Raw genomic sequence first — 19,469 nt, 5'->3', positions numbered from 1 at the left:
ATGTTTCTCCTTCACAGAGGCTAGTGAAGATTAGAAGGAGAAAACGGCAGACTCGGGATGACATGTTCACGGAGCTCCAGATGTCCTCCCACGGTGAAAGAGCACAGCAGAATGCGTGGAGGCAGTCAATGTCAGACTACAGAAAAGCACAGTATGAACAAGAGGAGAGGTGGCGGGCTGAATTGCGGGATGAACAGAGCAAGTGACTGGCTGAAGATGATAGGTGGCGTCAGCTTGCAGACAGAAGGCAAGAGTTGATGCTCCGGCTGCTGGAGCATCAAACTGATATGCTCCTGCCTATGGTTGAGCTGCAGGAAAGGCAGCAGGAGCAGAGACCGCCGCTACAGCCCCTGTGTAACCAACAGCCCTCCTCCCCAAGTTCCATAGCCTCCTCACCCAGACGCCCAAGAACACGGTGGGGGGGCCTCCGGCCACCCAGTCACTCCACCCCAGATGATTGCCTGAGCATCAGAAGGCTGGCCTTCAATAAGAGTTAAAGTTTTAAACTGCAGTGTGTCCTTTTCCTTCCCTCCTCCCCCACCCATCCTGGGCTGCCTTGGCAATTATCCCCCTACTTGTGTGAGGAATTAATAAAGAATGCATGAATGTGAAGTAACAATGACTTTATTGCCTCTGCAAGCGGTGATTGAAGAGGGGGATGGAAGGGTGGTTAGCTTACAGGGAAGTAGAGTGAACCAAGGGGGGGGGGTGTTCATCAAGGAGAAACAAAACACAAGTTTCACACTGTAGCCTGGCCAGTCACAAAACTCGTTTTCAAAGCTTCTCTGATGCGCACCGCACCCTGCTGTGCTCTTCTAACCGTCCTGGTGTCTGGCTGTGCGTAATCAGCGGCCAGGCGATTTGCCTCAACCTGCCACCCCACCATAAATGTCTCCCCCTTACTCTCACAGATATTGTGGAGCGCACAGCAAGCAGCAATAACAATGGAGATATTCTTTTCGCTGAGGTCTGAGCGAGTCAGTAAGCTGCGCCAGCGCGCTTTTAAACGTCCAAATGCACATTCCACCACCATTCGGCACTTGCTCAGCCTGTAGTTGAATAGGTCCTGACTACTGTCCAGGCTGCCTGTGTATGGCTTCATGAGACATGGCATTAAGGGGTAGGCTGGGTCCCCAAGGATCACGATAGGCATTTCAACATCCCCAACGGTTATTTTCTGGTCCGGGAAGAAAGTTCCTTCCTCCAGCTTTCGAAACAGACCAGAGTGCCTGAAGACACGAGCATCATGTACCTTTCCCGGCCATCCCACGTTGATGTTGGTGAAACGTCCCTTGTGATCCACCAGGGCTTGCAGCAGCATTGAAAAGTACCCCTTGTGGTTTATGTACTCGGTGGCTTGGTGCTCCGGTGCCAAGATAGGGATATGGGTTCCGTCTATCGCCCCACCACAGTTTGGGAATCCCATTGCAGCAAAGCCATCCACTATGGCCTGCACGTTTCCCAGAGTCACTACCCTTGATATCACCAGGTCTTTGATTGCCCTGGCAACTTGGATCACAGCAGCCCCCACAGTAGATTTGCCCACGCCAAATTGATTCCCAACTGACTGGCAGCTGTCTGGCATTGCAAGCTTCCGCAGGGCTATCACCACTCCCTTCTCAACTGTGAGGGCTGCTCTCATCCTGGTATTCTGGCGCTTCAGGGCAGGGGAAAGCAAGTCACAAAGTTCCATGAAAGTGCCCTTACGCATGCGAAAGTTTCGCAGCCACTGGGAATCGTCCCACACCTGCAGTACGATGCGGTCCCACCAGTCTGTTCTTGTTTCCCAGGCCCAGAATCGGCGTTCCACGGCATGAACCTGCCCCAGTAACACCATGATTTGCACATTGCTGGGACCTGTGCCTTGTGAGAGGTCTATGTCCATGTCAATTTCCTCATCACTCTTGTCGCTGTGCTGCAATCGCCTCCTCGGCTGGTCCTGATTTTGCTTTGGCATGTCCTGGGTCTGCATATACTCCAGGACAATGCGCGTGGTGTTCATAGTGCTCATAATTGCCGCGGTGATCTGAGCAGGCTCCATGATCCCAGAGCTATGGCGTCTGGTCTGAAAAAAGGCGCGAAACTAGTATCTGATGGACGGAGGGAGGGGTGAGTGACGACACGGCGTACAAATACAGGGAATTAAAATCAACAAAGGTGGCTGTGCATCAGGGAGAAACACAAACAGCTGTCACACAGAATGCCCCCCCTCCAAGATTGAACTCAAAACCCTGTGTTTAGCAGGCCGTTGATTTCACGGAGGGAGGGGGAAGCAAATGAATACAGAACAAATCTATTTTTTACATCTTAAGCTGGCAGACGACGGTGCAGCATGACTGATAGCCCTCGGCATCTTCTGGATGCTTGGCAGAAAATACTGGGCGCTTGGCAGAAAATAGCATACTACGACTGATAGCCATCATCGTCGAGACTGTTCGATAGGACTGAGCATGTCTGCCCAGGTGCCCATGATTGACAGCCACTGCAGTACAACGATGATGGATATCAGTCGTAATATACCATCTTCTACCAAAAGGCAAGGGGCTGCTGCTGTGTGCAATGCAGCCCCACGTCTGCCAGCCCCATGTCTGCCAGCACCCAGATCGCCGATGAAGGCTACCAATCATACTGCACCATCTACTGCCAAAAGGCAATTAGCTGCTGCTGTGTAGCAATGCAGTACCACGTCTGCCAGCACCCAGATGACATATGGTGACGGTGAGCTGAGCTGAGCAGGCTCCATGCTTGGCGTGGTATGTTGTCTGCACAGGTAACCCAGGTAAAAAGGCGCGAATCGATTGTCTGCCGTTGCTCTGATGGAGGGGGAGGTACCTGACGACATGTACCCAGAACCCCCCGCGACACTGTTTTGCATCATTCAGGCATTGGGATCTCAACCCAGAATTCCAATGGGCGGCGGAGACTGCGGGAACTGTGGAATAGCTACCCGCAGTGCAACGCTCCGGAAGTCGACGCTAGCCTTGGTACTGTGGACGCGGTCCGCCGACTTAATGCACTTAGAGCATTTTATGTGGGGACACACACAATCGGCTGTATACAACCAATTTCTATAAAACCGGCTTCTATAAATTCGACCTAATTTCATAGTGTAGACATACCCATAGAGTGAGGCCTTGTCTAAACTACCAGGGTAAGTCGACCTAAGTTATGCTACGCCAGATACATGAATAACATAGCTAAAGTTGATGTAGCTTAGGTCAACTTACCGCGGTGTCTACACCACGCTGCATTGACGGGACACACTCTCCCGTCGACTTACCTTACTCCTTTTGTTCTGGAGGAGTACCGGAGTCGACCAGAGAGCCCTCTGCTGTCGATTTAGTGGACCCGCTAAATCGACCCCAGCTGCTGCATCCATCGCAGCAGCATTGATCCCCAGGAAGCATAGACATGGCCTGAGAGGGCTACAACTCCTCGGCACATTCACTTTGTAGCATGCACAGTGCAGCAAGGGTGACAGAAGACAACAGGAGCGGGGCACACTGCCTCCACTTCAATGACTCCACAGCAGGAGGAGAGTCAACCTAACCCACCTGATCTGGACCTAACACTTTTAGTCAGGTCCCATCGGATTCAGGTCGGGTCATAGGGTTCCATACATCACCACAAATAAATGAATTTTCTAGTTTTCAAAATACAGTACCCATGCTAATCTTCAGTTAATACTATGAATAACATTTCCAGCTCTGAACAATCTCTAGTGCTTACGTTTTACTCCCATGGACTGGCGATTCTTCAAGAAAGGGTATCTGATTTGTTGATCCACGCTTTTGAGGAGTGCTCGTATTAACATTTTGGTTATCAGTACCTATTCTCTGACTAACATCTGGAGGTGGTGATACAAAGCTAGTTGCTGGTGTGTTAGATGCATGCCCTTTGCTCCCATTACATTGCTGGCTGAGCGTCTGAACATCATTTTCAAGAGTGTCTATACCTATGTTTAACTCTCCCAACTTTTGAATAGACCTGCAGAGGGTTGATGAAAACAGACAATAAAAGTTAAAGAAACAGTTTATAATATGGGAACTTGAAAAGTGAAGTTGTACCCATGTTGCCCAGTAGCATGATAGGTATAATAATTCATCTATGAAAAGATTATATTTAATTACAGTGGTGTTTAACCCAAAGATTTTTAGCAGCCCATTTACTTAAAGAATGATAATATTTTTGACATGCTTTAACCCCACCCTGCCAAAATGAAAGGAAGAGTATTTTCATATGAACAAACTGACAAGATGTCAAAGTAAAAAATAAGTTTTCCTTTACATTTAATATCTATTTCTCCCATCATAAAATAATCATACAAATACTTCTTTACACTTTGTCACCAAAGTGACAACCTAATATCACACTCATAAGAGAACCATAGAAAGTAATGAAGATAACTAGAATCAAACATTGAGCACCTTATTTTAGGTTATGTATTTACTACATAACTGAAATAATTACATTTTGGGGATTTCAAGCTCATGAGGTTTCTAGAGTGAATCTATTATGTGACAAAGTCAGACCAGACAACTGTAAGAGAGTGGTCTTGTTGAGGTCCAGGAAGTGGGCTGGCAGGAGCCCACCCATGGCAAAAGGCCCCTCCCCCAGCCTAAGGGGAGGAGCCACTGATCACAGGACTCAAATACAGGGGACAACAGAAGAAAAAACAAGGACAGGTGTGAGGGCAAAGTGTCAAAAGCAGGGAACCTGAAGGGAACACTGAGCAGAGAACCCCAGACAGTGCCCACTGCTCCTCAAAGCTGTCAAGGGAGCCAGCGGACACAGCCCAAAGGGACTCTGCTTGTATACGTGACCAGAGAGAGGAACGGAAATAGGCCCCACAGTCGCAGAGCTGCCTCTCGGCCAACATCCTCTCCCTGGTGTTATAGATGGCCACTTTGGCCATTGCTAGGAGGCAGCTGATGAGGAGCTCTCGCTCAGCCCTGCAATGTTAAAGGTCCTCCCCCATGAACTGAAAAGAGGTTACCTCAGGCCAATGAGGGAGACTTGAGTTCAATTAAGGGCTGCCTGTGACCTTTAAAAAACCCTCCCTCTCTCTCTCACCAGAAAAGGAGATAAGCTGCAGCAGGGCTAGTGACCACAGGGAAAAAGGCTTCTCCTGAGTGGAGGGCTGCACTCCTCCCTATACGGAAAGTAACTATGCAAATGGACTGTTTGGGGAAGAACTGGCACCCAGAGGTGAGCATAATGAGGCAACACCGCAGAGATGGGGAAGAGAAAAAAGTATTCCCTCTTTTATGTTATTACCTTGTTTCTTTTTTGTTTGGCTAAAAGGTACTCCTGCTTAGGCCTACCCTGAGGTCCACACTGGGACTGATTAATTCCAGGTCCCCACTGCCAGAGGGGGAAACGCTGCGCCCAGCAAGATAAAGGAGGTGCCTTGCCACAATTGTTTTATGACAGAATTGTGTGTTTGATAACAGTTCATACATGGGGCAGGTTATTTAGCACAGACCTAACAAACATTAAGAGTTTTTGGGTTTTTTAAGGGCTAAATTCTGTCCATTTGAATTTTCATGGGTTTCTGAATATTGGGCTATACACTAGACACGTACAAAGGATTTCCATTAATATCAACAGGAATCCTTCATAAAAAGACAAAAACACTTGGCCCAAAATACTAGAACTAGGTAATAATACTTAATAGACTTAGTTGATGAATTTTGCCTCTGAACTGAATTTCCTCTCTTTGCTACCAGAGTTCAAATAGTATTCACACATTCCTTCAAATAAGTTTTGGTCTTATGAACTAACGAAAATAAAAATATTCCAATTACACAAGTGTGATATTCCCTATTATGACATGAATTTTAAAAAGAAAAGTTTATTTTACATGGCCAGAAAACAAATCTATAAAAATTTCACTCTTCTCCAGGAGGGCTAAAATTTAGATATGAGACAGTTTAACATGAAGAGCCTGATTTAGTAATACTTCCCATATGAAAAGCACAGCCAATTAATATAAATATTTCAAGGATATATGTAGAATATTTTATTTGCCTGATGGCCATATTCCAGTCTAGTTTAAAATTCCCAAATGCTAAGTTATCAGTAGTTTAAATTACTAGGGTCTATAATTTTATTCCTTAAACTGAATAATCCTTGAGCTTGGTCAAATCATTTAGAGCAAAGCAAGGTGGGTTTATGCAACAGAACTGTGTACACAGCAGACTTGGTCAAAATATATCACAAGAAGTTAAACATTTTCCCCCGCTAAAGAATTCATTATAAAAAATGGCTGTACAGTAAGTTTCCTTAAAACTTTCCTCAAATATATCCAGTTTTTCAGGTTCTAGAAAAACAGAGGCCCTGGTCCAAAGTACAGCACCTAGACCCATGCTTAAACTTTACATTCTTGAATTTAGGTGTGCTCAAGTGCCATGCTGGAAAAAGTCAGATTATAATCATTAGTCAGCAGACATCAAAAAGTTAGTAAAACCTTTTTTGAGTGGAGGTGCGGGGGGAGGGGAGGGAAAAGGGAGGGGGGAGTGCCAAGCTTTTCTTTGCAAAACTTATGTCTATTTATTCAAATTTTGACCATTAGAGGATACTGTATTTGAAGAGGGATTTGTAGCTTTAGAATACCAACACAATGACAACTGTCATTATTTTTAGACCAAAATACCCAAAGCCAGCTTTTTAGTTGCTGCTTGGTTTGAATTAAGTTCATTATATTATAAAACCAAGGAAAAATAAAAAGTGAGTCAGTTGCCTATTTGAGCTTCCAAAGAATATGACTAATTAAAGCAGATTTGTTCTTGTTAGCAGTTAGTTGGCTTTCCTCATGATTTTCATATCAATACCCCAAATCTTAGTAATGAATTGTCTAAATATAAGCCAATATGGAGAAAAGCTCTCCCAATTACAGGGTTATCTTAGTATAAAACATTTAAAGAGAGACCACAAACAACTTCAAATATCTGTATACAAGTTCATTGTTATTTCACTAAATTGTTTAGTGAGTTATTTTTCATTCCTGTTCATCACAGAGGAGTTTATACTTCAGATAAATTTATTGGCAAACATAATTTTAGCCCAGAAAGTTATTTTTGGGTACATCTGCAAAAAGAGTAATTCCATATTTGGCATTCTGAATATCTAAGCAGATTAGGATCTAGGGGGCAATTTAGTACTAAAGAGCATAAAATGACATATCAGTGGAACAGTCAACTAAAGCCAACCTGTTAAGAAACTGTTCAGTAAGATTCTGTTGCTGGTCTGTCCCATCTTCCTGGTTTACTCCTCCTTCAAGCAACATTTGCTGATACAGTTGTCGTTGTTGCTCTTTCTGTTCTAAATGCTGTTGGTAACGTAATCTTTGTCTATAATATTCTTGAAACTGCTCTGTTGAATCACGAAGCTTAATGAAATAAGGATTATTTGGGTTAGACACAATTAGACTTAAAAAGGTTAGAATTTTAATAGTAAATGTTGGTAAAGGTCCATTTCATTGTACACACACAAATCAACCATTTTTTTTAATCAATAATAATCAAACTGTAAAAATAGACAAAGTAAGAAAATGCTCCTTGAGAACAGTTTGATTTAAGGATGTTTGTCAACAGCACATGTCAAAATATACAAAGCAGTTTGTGCTTTAATGGTTATAAAGCTTTAATTTTTTGAATCTGGCTTTGCAGGACTGAAGAATGAAAGTGGTTTTGTCACTATAGTAAGCAAGTAAAACTGAATACACATAAGAAATTTATCTACTGCTTAAAGATGCCATTTCTGCTATCAGTTTTTAGAGCAGATTTTTACTTTAGTAATACAAGCAAAAAGCTATAGCAATCCTTCAGGACAAAATTTAAACACTGGAATACCAAAATTTAAGGTAAAAAAATTACTCAGCAGCAGAAAAAAAGATGATTTCATTCTCTTTTTTTCAGAAGCATTACAAGTAGGACTTCTTTTGTCAACTAATATGTACACGTACATGAAACCCAAGGCAAAACACCCTCATGACCCTTGAAACTGTAGATTAGAAGGAGCTGTTTCAGGACAACTAGACAAGCTGGTGGATCTTCTATTGATACAGTAGGAACAGAAATCAGTACCTTGTACAATTAGTGTCAAGGAACACAGAATCATACTGCAAAGTCTAAACCTTGTTTTCTTTTTAAAGAAAGTTTCTAATAGTTGTGAGTAAAACACTGTTGTATGCAACAATGCAAGGGTGTCATCACAAAACTACAGACAGCTTAAAATAAAAGCTTTGAAAGATGTGAACTATCCCCACTCACCTCATCAAGAGGTTAACTGTGATGTATGAGTTAAGTACAAATGGAAACAATGTTGTCTATCACCACCTGACCCAATCACCCTTTCTAGACAGATCCCAGTCAACTGTGATTTTGATTCAACGGCTGAATCCCACGTGCTTCTAAGCCCCCTGGGTGTGGGCAATAACTGATCACTGTTCCTAGTTTTGGGTCTCTCAGGCACATTTACAGATGCAGATCCCATCTCTGGCATCCTTCTTGAGCACTGGTACCCTGCAATCTGTCTGCCTAGACCCAGAACCAGTGTTATAGCCCTCCTGAGCCCCCATTTGGTAAGGGATTTCTCCAGAATCCACCGAGTTGTGGGAACTGTGATTTCTAGATTAACCACTTCAGGGAAACTGAGCAGTAAAGTTAGGAACACAGGCTTAGCAAAGGAATTCCTTGTTTTTTTTTTAAACCAAAAAAAAAAAAAAACCCCCGCAACCATTTTACTTTTTAAAAAAAGCTGAATAAGTTTTCCATAAATCTGTAACAGTCCTCAACGCAACCTTCCCTTCTGATCTCATCTTGCCTGCAAGTCCTGGTTTTGGTTAGCATCATTATGTGAGGCAGAGTTTCTTCTGCCTGTTTTGCTTACACAATGAGGAAGAAGTGGCCCTTTGCTGAGAAAAGAGCCTCCTTTTAAAGTCTCTGTCCATATGCCCAGCTCCAACCCCTCCACTACATCATTCTAGTAGGGAAGAGTCATTCAATGCTGATGGCTCCTGATAGCTTAGCCTTCTTTAAGGTGTCCCACACCCTAGCATGTGCACATAATGTCTCAAGTAGATTAACCTTGTCAAGATTAGACTGGTTTTCAACACTACCTGATTATATTTTCATCCAACTTGAAGATTACAATACAGAGTTACGGTCAAAGTGAAAGTTACAATCACCAAGTGGTGTTCTCAGAAGAAAATGGGGTTCACAATTTGACCCAGATATGTCCCCAATCTGTCACTATTTCAGTACCAATAATTGTAACACAAAAATCCAGCAAACACTGCAATCCATTGTTGTTGAATAAAGAGGTCGATATTTGGGTGGTGGAAAGTGAAGGCAACTCTGTTCAGTGGGAAGCACTAAAGCCAACAACTCTCATTTCACTTCACTCTGCTGCTGCTGCTTGGAGAAACCTTGGTGAAAAGCCCATGAACCTCCCTTCTGATCCTGCTTAACACTTTCAGGTTCTGACTGCTAGGTTTAGTTCCCTGGCCATCTGATAAGTTTTTCAAGCCCTACAGTATCTTCCCGAAAGCTTACTGAAACAAAAAAGTTGGGCAACTTAAATCTGATTTACTTTCTAACAAATACAATTAACAAGGCTTCCGTTATTCATCATGAGTATATCTTTATATTCTAAATTGAATAGTCCACTCAATAGGGTGTACATAATTTTAATTTCTTAGTTGTCACAGGCAGGACATATACAAAATGTTAACACTACATCCCACAAAACAACTAGCGGCAGGTAAGTTCTATATTGGATTCCTTATTTACCAAACAGAAAAGTAAATTACAAAAATGGTTCATTCTTAGATCAGAATATTCTAACCATTATGCTAACTTCATCTGCACAATACTTTAAAATATACAGTAGTTTTTGTTACATTTGAGTTAAGAGCACAATCACCTGCTGCATCATCCAGTTGTATGACAGCAAAAGTTTGTCTAATGGAAAGGCAATTAGATATATTATATCTTATGTTACAAGTATATTACTTAGAGCAAAACAAGATTCAAAAGCATCTGTATTATATACGTGGATGAAGTTCCCATCATAGCAGGCAAATTGTTATGCAATTTATCAGAGCAGGAAGCTCAAAAGGCCTTTTTATATGGAAATAATCAAATGTTACCTCATTTTTTTCTGGTTTGGCTGGTCCTTGATTCTGCGCTCCATTTACTGGCTCATTTTCTGGAACTGAACTCTGGCAAATGGTCTCACTGCCAATGGAATGCTGTGGCTCCACAGGAGTATCACTTCTTTCAGTGATATGAAAAACAGAAGAAGAGGTTTATTTGTGAAATCTGACTAATAGAAAATCCTCTAATAAGTAAAGAAATATATATTTATAGAATAAATCTGAAATAATTATGTACAAAGCACCCCATTATATGAAGCCCAAAGATATTACTGGCAGAGCAGACAAAAATATCCCATTTTAACCTGTTACACTAACAGTTGCTAGCCCTAAAAATAGAGGTAATGTACTTTGTTCTCAGATTTTTCCAAAAAGCCTTATATTTTGGAAGTCCCATTATGCTTCTATTTTCTATTTTTATGCCTTCCATGAAAGGCTGTCCATTCCTTCAACAATCTAAAACACCATCAACAAATTACTCAAGCTCTTTGTTAAATTTTCAGATCTCTCCCACTTTTGAGGAACACTAATTACATCTGTTGGCTTCTCCCACTGTTCCCTAAAATTCTGGGAGGGGAAGAAGCCTACATTAATCACAAGCCACCTCCGCAACTGCCTCCCATTCTGTACAGGATAATATTTCTTTAAACTACATTTAAATGACATTCAACATTGGGAAGCTAGAAAATTCCGGTATTAGCTATATAGGAAAAAGAGTGCAACTAAAATCTGTTCTCACTTAAGGTGCTTTATAGGGACTTACAAAATTAGGGTAAGAAGTATTTCCACATGGAATTATTTTAGAAAACAGTTCAATAGCCAGTAAATATGCAGAATACATTAGAAAATGTTGGACTCTTTAAAGAGTACTCTAACCTGACAAAATTGCAAATACTTAATGGTTTGGAGCAGCGATTTGTTGAAATTATTTTTGAGTTACTGGTGTATGTGTGCATTAGCAAAAACAATTTAATCTGATTAATAGACATTTAAGGATCTCCCTTATTTCTTCTTGTGTTCAGTAGACAAATCTCCTTTACAGGTTAGGAGAGAGAAGTAAAATAAGGGGTGCTGAGCTCCTGTGAAAAATGCCAAGAGCTCCCACTCTTGAAAATCTGGTCAGTTAATTTAGGTACCTAAATGGAAGCTGAACTCTTTTGAAAAATCTAACCTCAACTGGGGGTTGTGAGCATTTTTGAAAGTCTGGTCCTCAGCCTACTTCCAGCTTTCATGAGATATGAGAACTATATTTAATAAAAAATACAAGGTTTTCATATTAGTTATCTGTTACATTTTACATCAAATCAAAAATCAGTTTTGCATACTACTGTGTACTAACACAAAGTATTAACTAATTCCTATAGCCATCATAACCTGATTAGCTGGAATTTAAATAGAAATATAGTGAAGCAAATCCAAAAGTCTTGCTGAGATTATGTTTGAAGATCAATTAGGTACAATATATCTAAGTGCAACTGTGGTTATAGTTGCACAAGTCTCCAATATTGGTGAATTTTTTTAAGGCTCTGCTCCTGCAGATTTACATATGGGCACAGTTCCGCTGACTAAATATGAAGTTTAACATTTACTTAATTCTTTGCAGGATCAGGACCTAAATTTGCAATGATAGTTGGTGTGGCATACTGCCATCCTGTGGACATTCCATTTATCTACAAGGAAGTGTGGAGACAGGGATATTACGTAGGTGAGAGAAAAGAAAGAAACAGAGTTTAGGAATTCTCTAAGACAGACACTGCATCTAGTTTCATTTGCTACATTGCTGATGTAATAATTTAAAAAAATTCACAGAAACCTCAGAATTTCTGCTTTTTCAAGAATACAAAGAGTTGGAATGCTGTTATTTACAGTTCAATAAATGGCATTCAGAATATTTTAAATCAACCATTGAAATATTTTACACTTCCAATGCATGCTACTATATACCTACATACATAGTAAGTTCCAATAAGAACTTCAGTAACTAGAATCTAGTATCAAGTATCAGAGGGGTAGCTGTGTTAGTCTGAATCTGTAAAAAGCAACAGAGGGTCCTGTGGCACCTTTAAGACTAACAGAAGTATTGGAGCATAAGCTTTCGTGGGTGAATGCCCACTTCATCAGATGGCATTCACCCACAAAAGCTAATGCTCCAATACTTCTGTTAGTCTTAAAGGTGCCACAGGACCCTCTGTTGCTTTTTATAGAATCTAGCGTATATCCGGTTTTAGTTTTAAGCCAGAACTTCATCTTTCTGCTATATTTTGGGTAAACTATAGATGGGCTTGAATAAAAGCTTCAGATTTGAACATCCCTGAACTTTGGGGAAGACTGAATTAAAATCTTGTCAGGCTCATACCCATTTTTAATTTAAAAGTCAAATTTCTTAGGGGCTTAAGGAGAGAAAAAAGAAACAGTTTGAACTGCAATAGGATTTACGCATCCAACTTTAATTACCATTAATGGTAAGTCACAAGTGCACCTGGATGAACATAACCTTACATGTTTAACATGGTCAGTTACACTTCAGTATTAATAACTCTCTCTTTTAAAAAAAAATGTGGAGTTAAATGAAACTTACCGCTCAGGTGACTCTTCATAAATGCTATGGCAATCTGTATTTTCAAGCATGAGACTTCTGCTAAGATTCTGCACTCCTGGGTAATGGAAATTGGCAAAGGAGTGTGACATTGGAGAGGTTTTATTTCCAAGGTCTGTGACTCGCTTATCATGATTCGTTAATCCACATGACAGCCCATCTAAGGCAGGGTTTAAGGAACGAGTCATGTAAGCATCAGCTGACTGAGGCCGTCTCATTGGGGATGATGGGTAAGGAGAAAGTTTGCTGATAAGAGGTGTCAAAAGATCAGCATATGCAGCTTTTGTGGGCTTCAAGAGTTTATCAACATGAATATTAAGCATCTTTTGTTCAAAAGCACAAGAGAAAACAGAAGCTGGCAGATTCTGAAGCCATGACAATAAGCTCAGGTCCAAGTCATCACACCCATTACCACACAAAAGATCAATGCCAAGCAATACTTCACTCTCTGTAATTTCTTCTCCTGTTGCTTTACTCTGACAGAATTCCACACAACATTCATAAAGCAATCCCTTCATTACGAGCTGAAATAAACGATTATTACTTGCTTTGAAACCAGCCTCACTCAGTTTCCTGTCGGCAGGAATAAACTCTGCAACCATGATGCAAGCTTCTTCGAAGCAGTGAACTCGTGCAGTACTAGGGTTCCAGTCTTTGAATTCTGCATGGTTGGTCAGACGGGGCAATGTAAGTAACAAACACAGTTTACTATAGTCTTCTTTAGAAGGACAATATTCTTCCAGGGCATGTAGGCACTGTACAGCTTCTTGCATTGTAAACTCCAGCTATAGAAGAAATATTAAATACCAACAGGACATGGTTGACTTTAAAGTTACCAATTTATTCTTCTACTACAAGGACAGTTAGCTGCAGAAGGATAACATGCATTAGGATTTCCCTCATTTTTCCTTTGCTGTTACTATAGTTTTCATTTTAATTACATTAGCGTATATGGAGTCTGCAACAGATTTCACGTCAGCAGTTTTAAGACCAAATTCTTCTTAAGGGACTCCAATTTTCAAATCACTTGATCAATAAAATGAAGGTCATGCTGATGTGGCTGTTTTCCTAGAAGCCACTATATGTTTTAAGCTCTCAGAATTTTAATATCTGTAGTTAAACAAATTTGCTACAACTGTAGGTTGAGAAGGCATTTCCAGTTTAGGAGCTGAATTCTCTTTTCAGAGCCATAAAGAGGAGAAACTCCATTTAAGTTAGAATATCAAACTGGTGTAAGAGAATCAAGTCCTAAGTTTCTGTAATTTTCAGTCACTGGAAACTCTGAGAAAGTTACTTTTTGTGTTGAAGTTTTTCATGCTTATTCTCAGACTATACGTAATCTGTGTGTGTAAAAACAAGCGATGAAAATCTCCACAGCTCTTTGCAGATCACATATTCAAATACACACAGATGTGTTTGATTAATTTTCAACAAATTCTAAAACAGAAGGCAAGCTTAAATGCAACACTAAAATTGAGATGTTAGCTGCAGAAAATGGAACTTTTAGCTAAACAAATGACTACCATAAGCCTTCAGGAACAACAATATGGTACTATGGACTTCCATAGTGTCTAATCAATAAGAGGATCTTAAAGCATTTCATTAATGTAACCAAGTATAAAAACTTACGTGCTGAGGCTCATCTTCTGCTGACATTGCATTGTTCACACATAAGGCTTCTAAAAATTTCTGTTTCAGTATAATATAGCGAAACCTGCACATAGGAAGTGAAGTATAAGACACTAAAGATCTTAAAGCAGTAGCTAAGTAGTACATTCCACAGATAACTGCAGCTGCAAAGCTTTTGCTCTCAAAATGTAACAAGCCAAGCAATAAAAGAATTGGTTCTTTGCAGAAAAGATGTCTTTTTCCAATGATTTACTTCCAGAAATATTACATGTTAAAATAATTGCTGGTTCATAAGAGAAAGATCCACAGCCAGTCTCCTCCTTTCTTGAATACCTGAGTTACTTTGATGTGATCTCAAAGAAAATACATTTTTTTAAATTGAGCACAATTCTTAAAGTATAAAGCATTTTAACCAGGCCAAGACATGTTATAGAATACTTTAAAGTCTGTAGTAAGTTCTAACACACTTTCAAATAATTTTATACTGGATGTATAGATTGAAAAAAAATCTATAAAGCCATACAACTGAAATTGTAAACTATTGTTCTCAGATTCAGTAGTTACAGTTTATTTTTCTAAAGACTTGGAAAAGTCTTATTCCAGAGATTTTCCACCTCACCATATGACTTACGATGCTACTACCTCAGAGTTCATAATTTTACCTTTTCTTGTCAAATTTTTCCATACACTCAAGAGGCTGAATGAACTGAAGAACCTCATCCCACTGTCCATCAAGGATCAACTGTCTACACAAAAAGAAAGCCACTCATTTAATTTAGCTGGACATTTTTTACTTAACATTTTTACAAATGTAATTTACATACAGCTTGATGTACAGCTGACCAGCAAGCTTTGTAAAGTTAATGCTTTGCAAAGCAGATAAGATCAGATTTAAACAGAGATAAACGTATAACCTAAATCTTTTCTCAATACTGCCTTGGTAGCTACATACTCTAACACCAAGAGGACAAATGGTAGATATTTATGTATTTGTAAAGAGGTACAAGAGTATCTCTTCAGGTATCTGCTGCTTTTTATGTTTTTAGGGATTTCTTCCAAGATGCTTCATTCTTTCTCCACAAGTGAGATTTTAAAAAGTCACAATACAAAACATGACTGAAGACATCCTGAAAAATACTGGAAATAAGCCTAAGAGTATTAACTGCCTACAGCGGTTGTGTGTAAACAGAGCAGTTGTGCAGCAGGGCTCCGCATCTGTTTACATTATTTATAGTATAGCACAACCAACTGTTCTATTGGCCCTGTACAAACACAAAGTGGACACAATCCCTATGCTAGGGAGCAATGTGTAAGGAGAGCATTTGCGGATCCAGGGGCTCAAAACTCCCAGGCAAGCAGAAAAGCCACTTCCAATAAACTGGAATAGCAGGCAGGGCTGCATTTCAGCCTCATCCCCCGTTGGGTGGGTAAATACCATTTCTTCATGCCCTCACAGTGTTTTCCTCAGAAAGCCTATTAACTTTGGTAGGGAGAGGAAAACTTCACCTTAGATGAATACTCCTGCTATCACTAAGAATACAGCCAAATTAAGGATGAAGAACCTCAACCCAGAATTTATCAATGTACGTACCTATTTTTCATTATGCTTACTCAGTTTTAGCAGTATGTGCCAAAAACCCACAAGAACATCGTAATTGGGGCTGGGCAAGAAATGTTGTTAAGGAGATTTTACAGATCATGTTTAATGTTATTTAAACATAGATGTATAAATACTTTCCTATGCTTCCGGTAAGCTGTAAAATCCCTTAGCATGTATATTATAAACCTCATTTGTGCTTAATGGTTTCATCATGCAAATACCTATTTAATAAATGTGAGATATTAAACGTCTATTTATTGTGCCTCTACAGTAGTCACTTTTCCAACTGGAGGGTAATACTATGGGAATGGTGACAGCCTTAAAAGTAGTCCTAGAAGTATAACCACAATACTGGTGAGGGCTGGTCTACACTAGGAAGTTTTACCAGAAAAACTTGCCTTTCTGTCAGCACAGCAAAAATCCCAATTTAATCATCACAAATGTTAGGTCCATATTAAAACTGGTAGTCAGCCCTCTGTTAAGTTTTAGCCTGAGGGAAACTGCTCAAGAACAAGACTGGAATATCTGTTCAGCTACAGATGAACAAAAGAGCCTTGTTGGTCCAAGTCCAAGCTACCAACATCCCCAACCTCACCCTCTCCTTCCCCCTCACCAACCAAAACAAACAGAAACTCCTCCCTGTATGAACTTATTCCTACGTTTGTGGTAAGGTTTAGTAACCTATCTTCATACTTGTAGTCACCCAGGACCTTTCAGTAAACATTTTGCTGTACAACATATGCCATGAACCCTGTTTTGATAAGTAGGGTCCACTTCCCCAGTTTGATGTTAGAGAAAATCTGAGCATCTTTTTGAAAGGCAGATTACATCTTCTGGAAAACATTTGATTTAGAGAGCATGTCAATCACACAGTTAGAAGGGACCTCAAAGGTCATCTGGTCTAACTCCCTGCTAAGATGCAGGATTTGTTGTGTCTAAACCATCCAAGATAGATGGCTCATCAGACATAGTTACCAGAATATTTTATCAAAATATTTTGTTGACATTTTTCATGAGTATCTCAGGATGTTTTAAAAGCCCATGGACATCCTAAGTGCTTAAATGCTACACATAGGACAATTTACAATGGAGAAGCAATACTTGAGGAGAGAAAATAGTTATGGCAACAATGACTCAATGCTTTTCATGGCAGTCAGCAGTCAATTAGTTTGGCTAGTGAACATATGGCCAGCAGATATTAAGTTAGTTTCTATTGTACTAATTTATATAATAATTTCTACCTCAGAAAAAGCATGTCATCTGAGAACAGGCCATTAATGACTCCACTTTCTTTCTCAAGAGCCAGCATACTGATATGAAGTTTCTTCGAGTTCAGGAAATCTAAGATTAGTTTTATTATTTCAACTTCTTTTACATTCACTGTTTCTTCAGCAGTCATGATGGTAGCCTAGAGAGGAAAAAAACAAAGTAATATGGTCCATATTTTGTCTTATGCCTTGTCATCAAATGCTGTTGACCAGAAATTGCAAATAAATGTTTGTTTTGACAGTACTGAATATTGTAGTATTCCAAAATTGGTTAGTGGGATTTAGGAAATCAATCTCATGCATTTGAGCATGCAGCCATAACTCTGACTTGATCCTGAAGCTGTGACCACCCAGTTGTACCCTGAATTCATTAAATGGCCCACTGAAATGAACCGATCAAGAAGTTTTCAACTATATTTTTACCCTGGAATAACATTTCCATTTGCAAGACTGCAGTCCCTTTCTCTCAGAAAAGGAAATGCAAGATAACAGAATAGTATTTGAGTATTTAAGGTATGCAGAGATACTTGTAAGATTTTATAATTATACAGAAGATACACGAAGAACAGTTTTATGATATATAAAAAGCATTATCTTGATTTTTTTTGCCATTCTGAAACAGTACATGGTAAGTAAGCCAGGACTTCCCATCCTTACTTTGTAAGGAGGCCTATTTCCATTGCAATGTTTTATGGGGAATCTAAATGTCAACATATTTTATTGGGTTTTCCTCCAATGTCAAGACCTCTCCGCAGAAGTATGGGCAAGCAATGACATACATCTCTATTTGGAAATCTGTGATAACCTTCTAGTTCACTGGCTAATTCCTGCAAGATGTTAAATGCCTCAGCTCTCTTTGATATCAGTTGGGGTGAGGGTGCTCAACATCTTGGAAACTACTCTAGAACGCTGGCTCCCACATGATGTCCCACTGGGCACTTGCTGGTGGTCTGTAGAAAGCTTGCAGATCACACAGTACCATCTTTTCAGGAGCTCTTCATTGCAAAGAGGAGCCTGGAGCGAGCTGTAAGGGTATATCTACATTGCAGTGGCAACGAGCCCTTCCAGCCTGTGGGGCTCGAGCTAGAGCACTAAAAATAGCAATGTCCACATTGCACCTCAGGCACACAAGCCCACATGACCCCCTGGATCTCTGTCGAGTCTCTGCAAAAGCCTCAAAATCCAGACTACTATTTTCAGTGTGCCAGCTTAAGTCCCACTAGCACAAGTCTATCTAATCAGGCTTGGAGGCTCACTCCCAAGTGCAGTATAGACCAGGGGTTCTCAATGGGGTTGCCAAGGCTGGTGTTAGGCTTGCTGGGGCCCAGGGCAGAAGCCCAAGCCCCAGTGCCCGGGGCTGAAGCTGAAACCTGAGCCCCACCACTCAGAGGTAAGATTACATGCCACCTGCTCAGGACAGAAGCCCTTGGGCTTCAGCTTTGGCCCCTCCGGGCGGGGCGGTGGAGCTCAGGCGGCAGGGCTTGGTCTTTGGTCCCCCATCCTGGGGTTGTGTAGTAATTTTTGTTGTCAGAAGGGGGTCACGATGCAATGAAGTTTCAGAACCACTGGTACAGACATACCCTAAAAGCAGCTGGCAACAAGAGAGGAAAGTGAAGCTACTCTCAAGGACTGGAACCATCAGTAGGAAAGAATGTCCAGGAAAACGGGACAAGAGAGCCAGGTGGCTAGTCTGCAGAGGACAAGGGGGTGATGAAGAGGAACAGAAATATGAGTAAGGAAAAGAAACAATCACAGAGCAAGATGAAAAGTGTTGTCTGAAGTAGGGTCTGAAAAGTCTGTACTTTTTTCTCATTTCAAGAATGACAAAAAATTAATTAGACATATCTAAAGTATATACTTTTCTAATATTACTTTTCTACATAAGTAAGTAATTGCAACAGGATGTTAAATGACTGCTAACGGGAAAGGATGTGGTTCCCAAGTCAAATTCAAGATGTGGTGTATACTCTAGAGCAGTGGTCTCCAAAGTGGGGTGCGCGCAGGAGGATCCTTGGGGGTGCACGGCAGGAGGAGCGGTTTTTTTTTTCTTCGTCAGTTCGGGCAGGAGTCCGAGTGGCTTTTTTTTTTTTTTGCTTCAGCAAAAATGGTAGAGCCGGCGCAGCAGTGGGAGTGTGCTCAACATTTTTTTACTGATAGGGGTGCGCGATCAAAAAAGTTTGGAGACCACTGCTCTAGAGGTCCTCCATTTAGGAGCAG

The 19,469-nt window shown here is 40.6% G+C and overlaps 1 protein-coding gene across 4 annotated transcripts in view; it reads right to left on the bottom strand.

Moving 5' to 3' along the window:
• The window catches only part of WDR47 (WD repeat domain 47), a 45,722-nt gene that overhangs the window by 17,660 nt on the left and 8,593 nt on the right, over positions 1-19,469 (bottom strand). For 2 of the 4 annotated variants that reach the window (XM_054036738.1, XM_054036741.1), the window contains exons 2-8: positions 17,226-17,392; positions 15,047-15,130; positions 14,385-14,469; positions 12,738-13,540; positions 10,154-10,277; positions 7,212-7,390; positions 3,730-3,987 (exon numbers count right to left, since the gene is read on the bottom strand). In XM_054036738.1, the coding sequence (XP_053892713.1) occupies positions 3,730-3,987; positions 7,212-7,390; positions 10,154-10,277; positions 12,738-13,540; positions 14,385-14,469; positions 15,047-15,130; positions 17,226-17,383 (1,691 nt within the window). In that variant the 5' untranslated portion in view covers positions 17,384-17,392. Of the gene's footprint in view, positions 1-3,729; positions 3,988-7,211; positions 7,391-10,153; positions 10,281-12,737; positions 13,541-14,384; positions 14,470-15,046; positions 15,131-17,225; positions 17,393-19,469 lie in introns of all 4 variants that reach the window. The other 2 variants (XM_054036737.1, XM_054036739.1) reach the window with 1 other exon arrangement.

This window comes from Malaclemys terrapin, chromosome 8, assembly GCF_027887155.1.
Source record: "Malaclemys terrapin pileata isolate rMalTer1 chromosome 8, rMalTer1.hap1, whole genome shotgun sequence".
Classification (NCBI taxonomy): Eukaryota; Metazoa; Chordata; order Testudines; family Emydidae; genus Malaclemys; species Malaclemys terrapin.
Note: the sequence above shows the minus strand (reverse complement) of the source record. Positions and strands in the feature narration are given on the sequence as shown.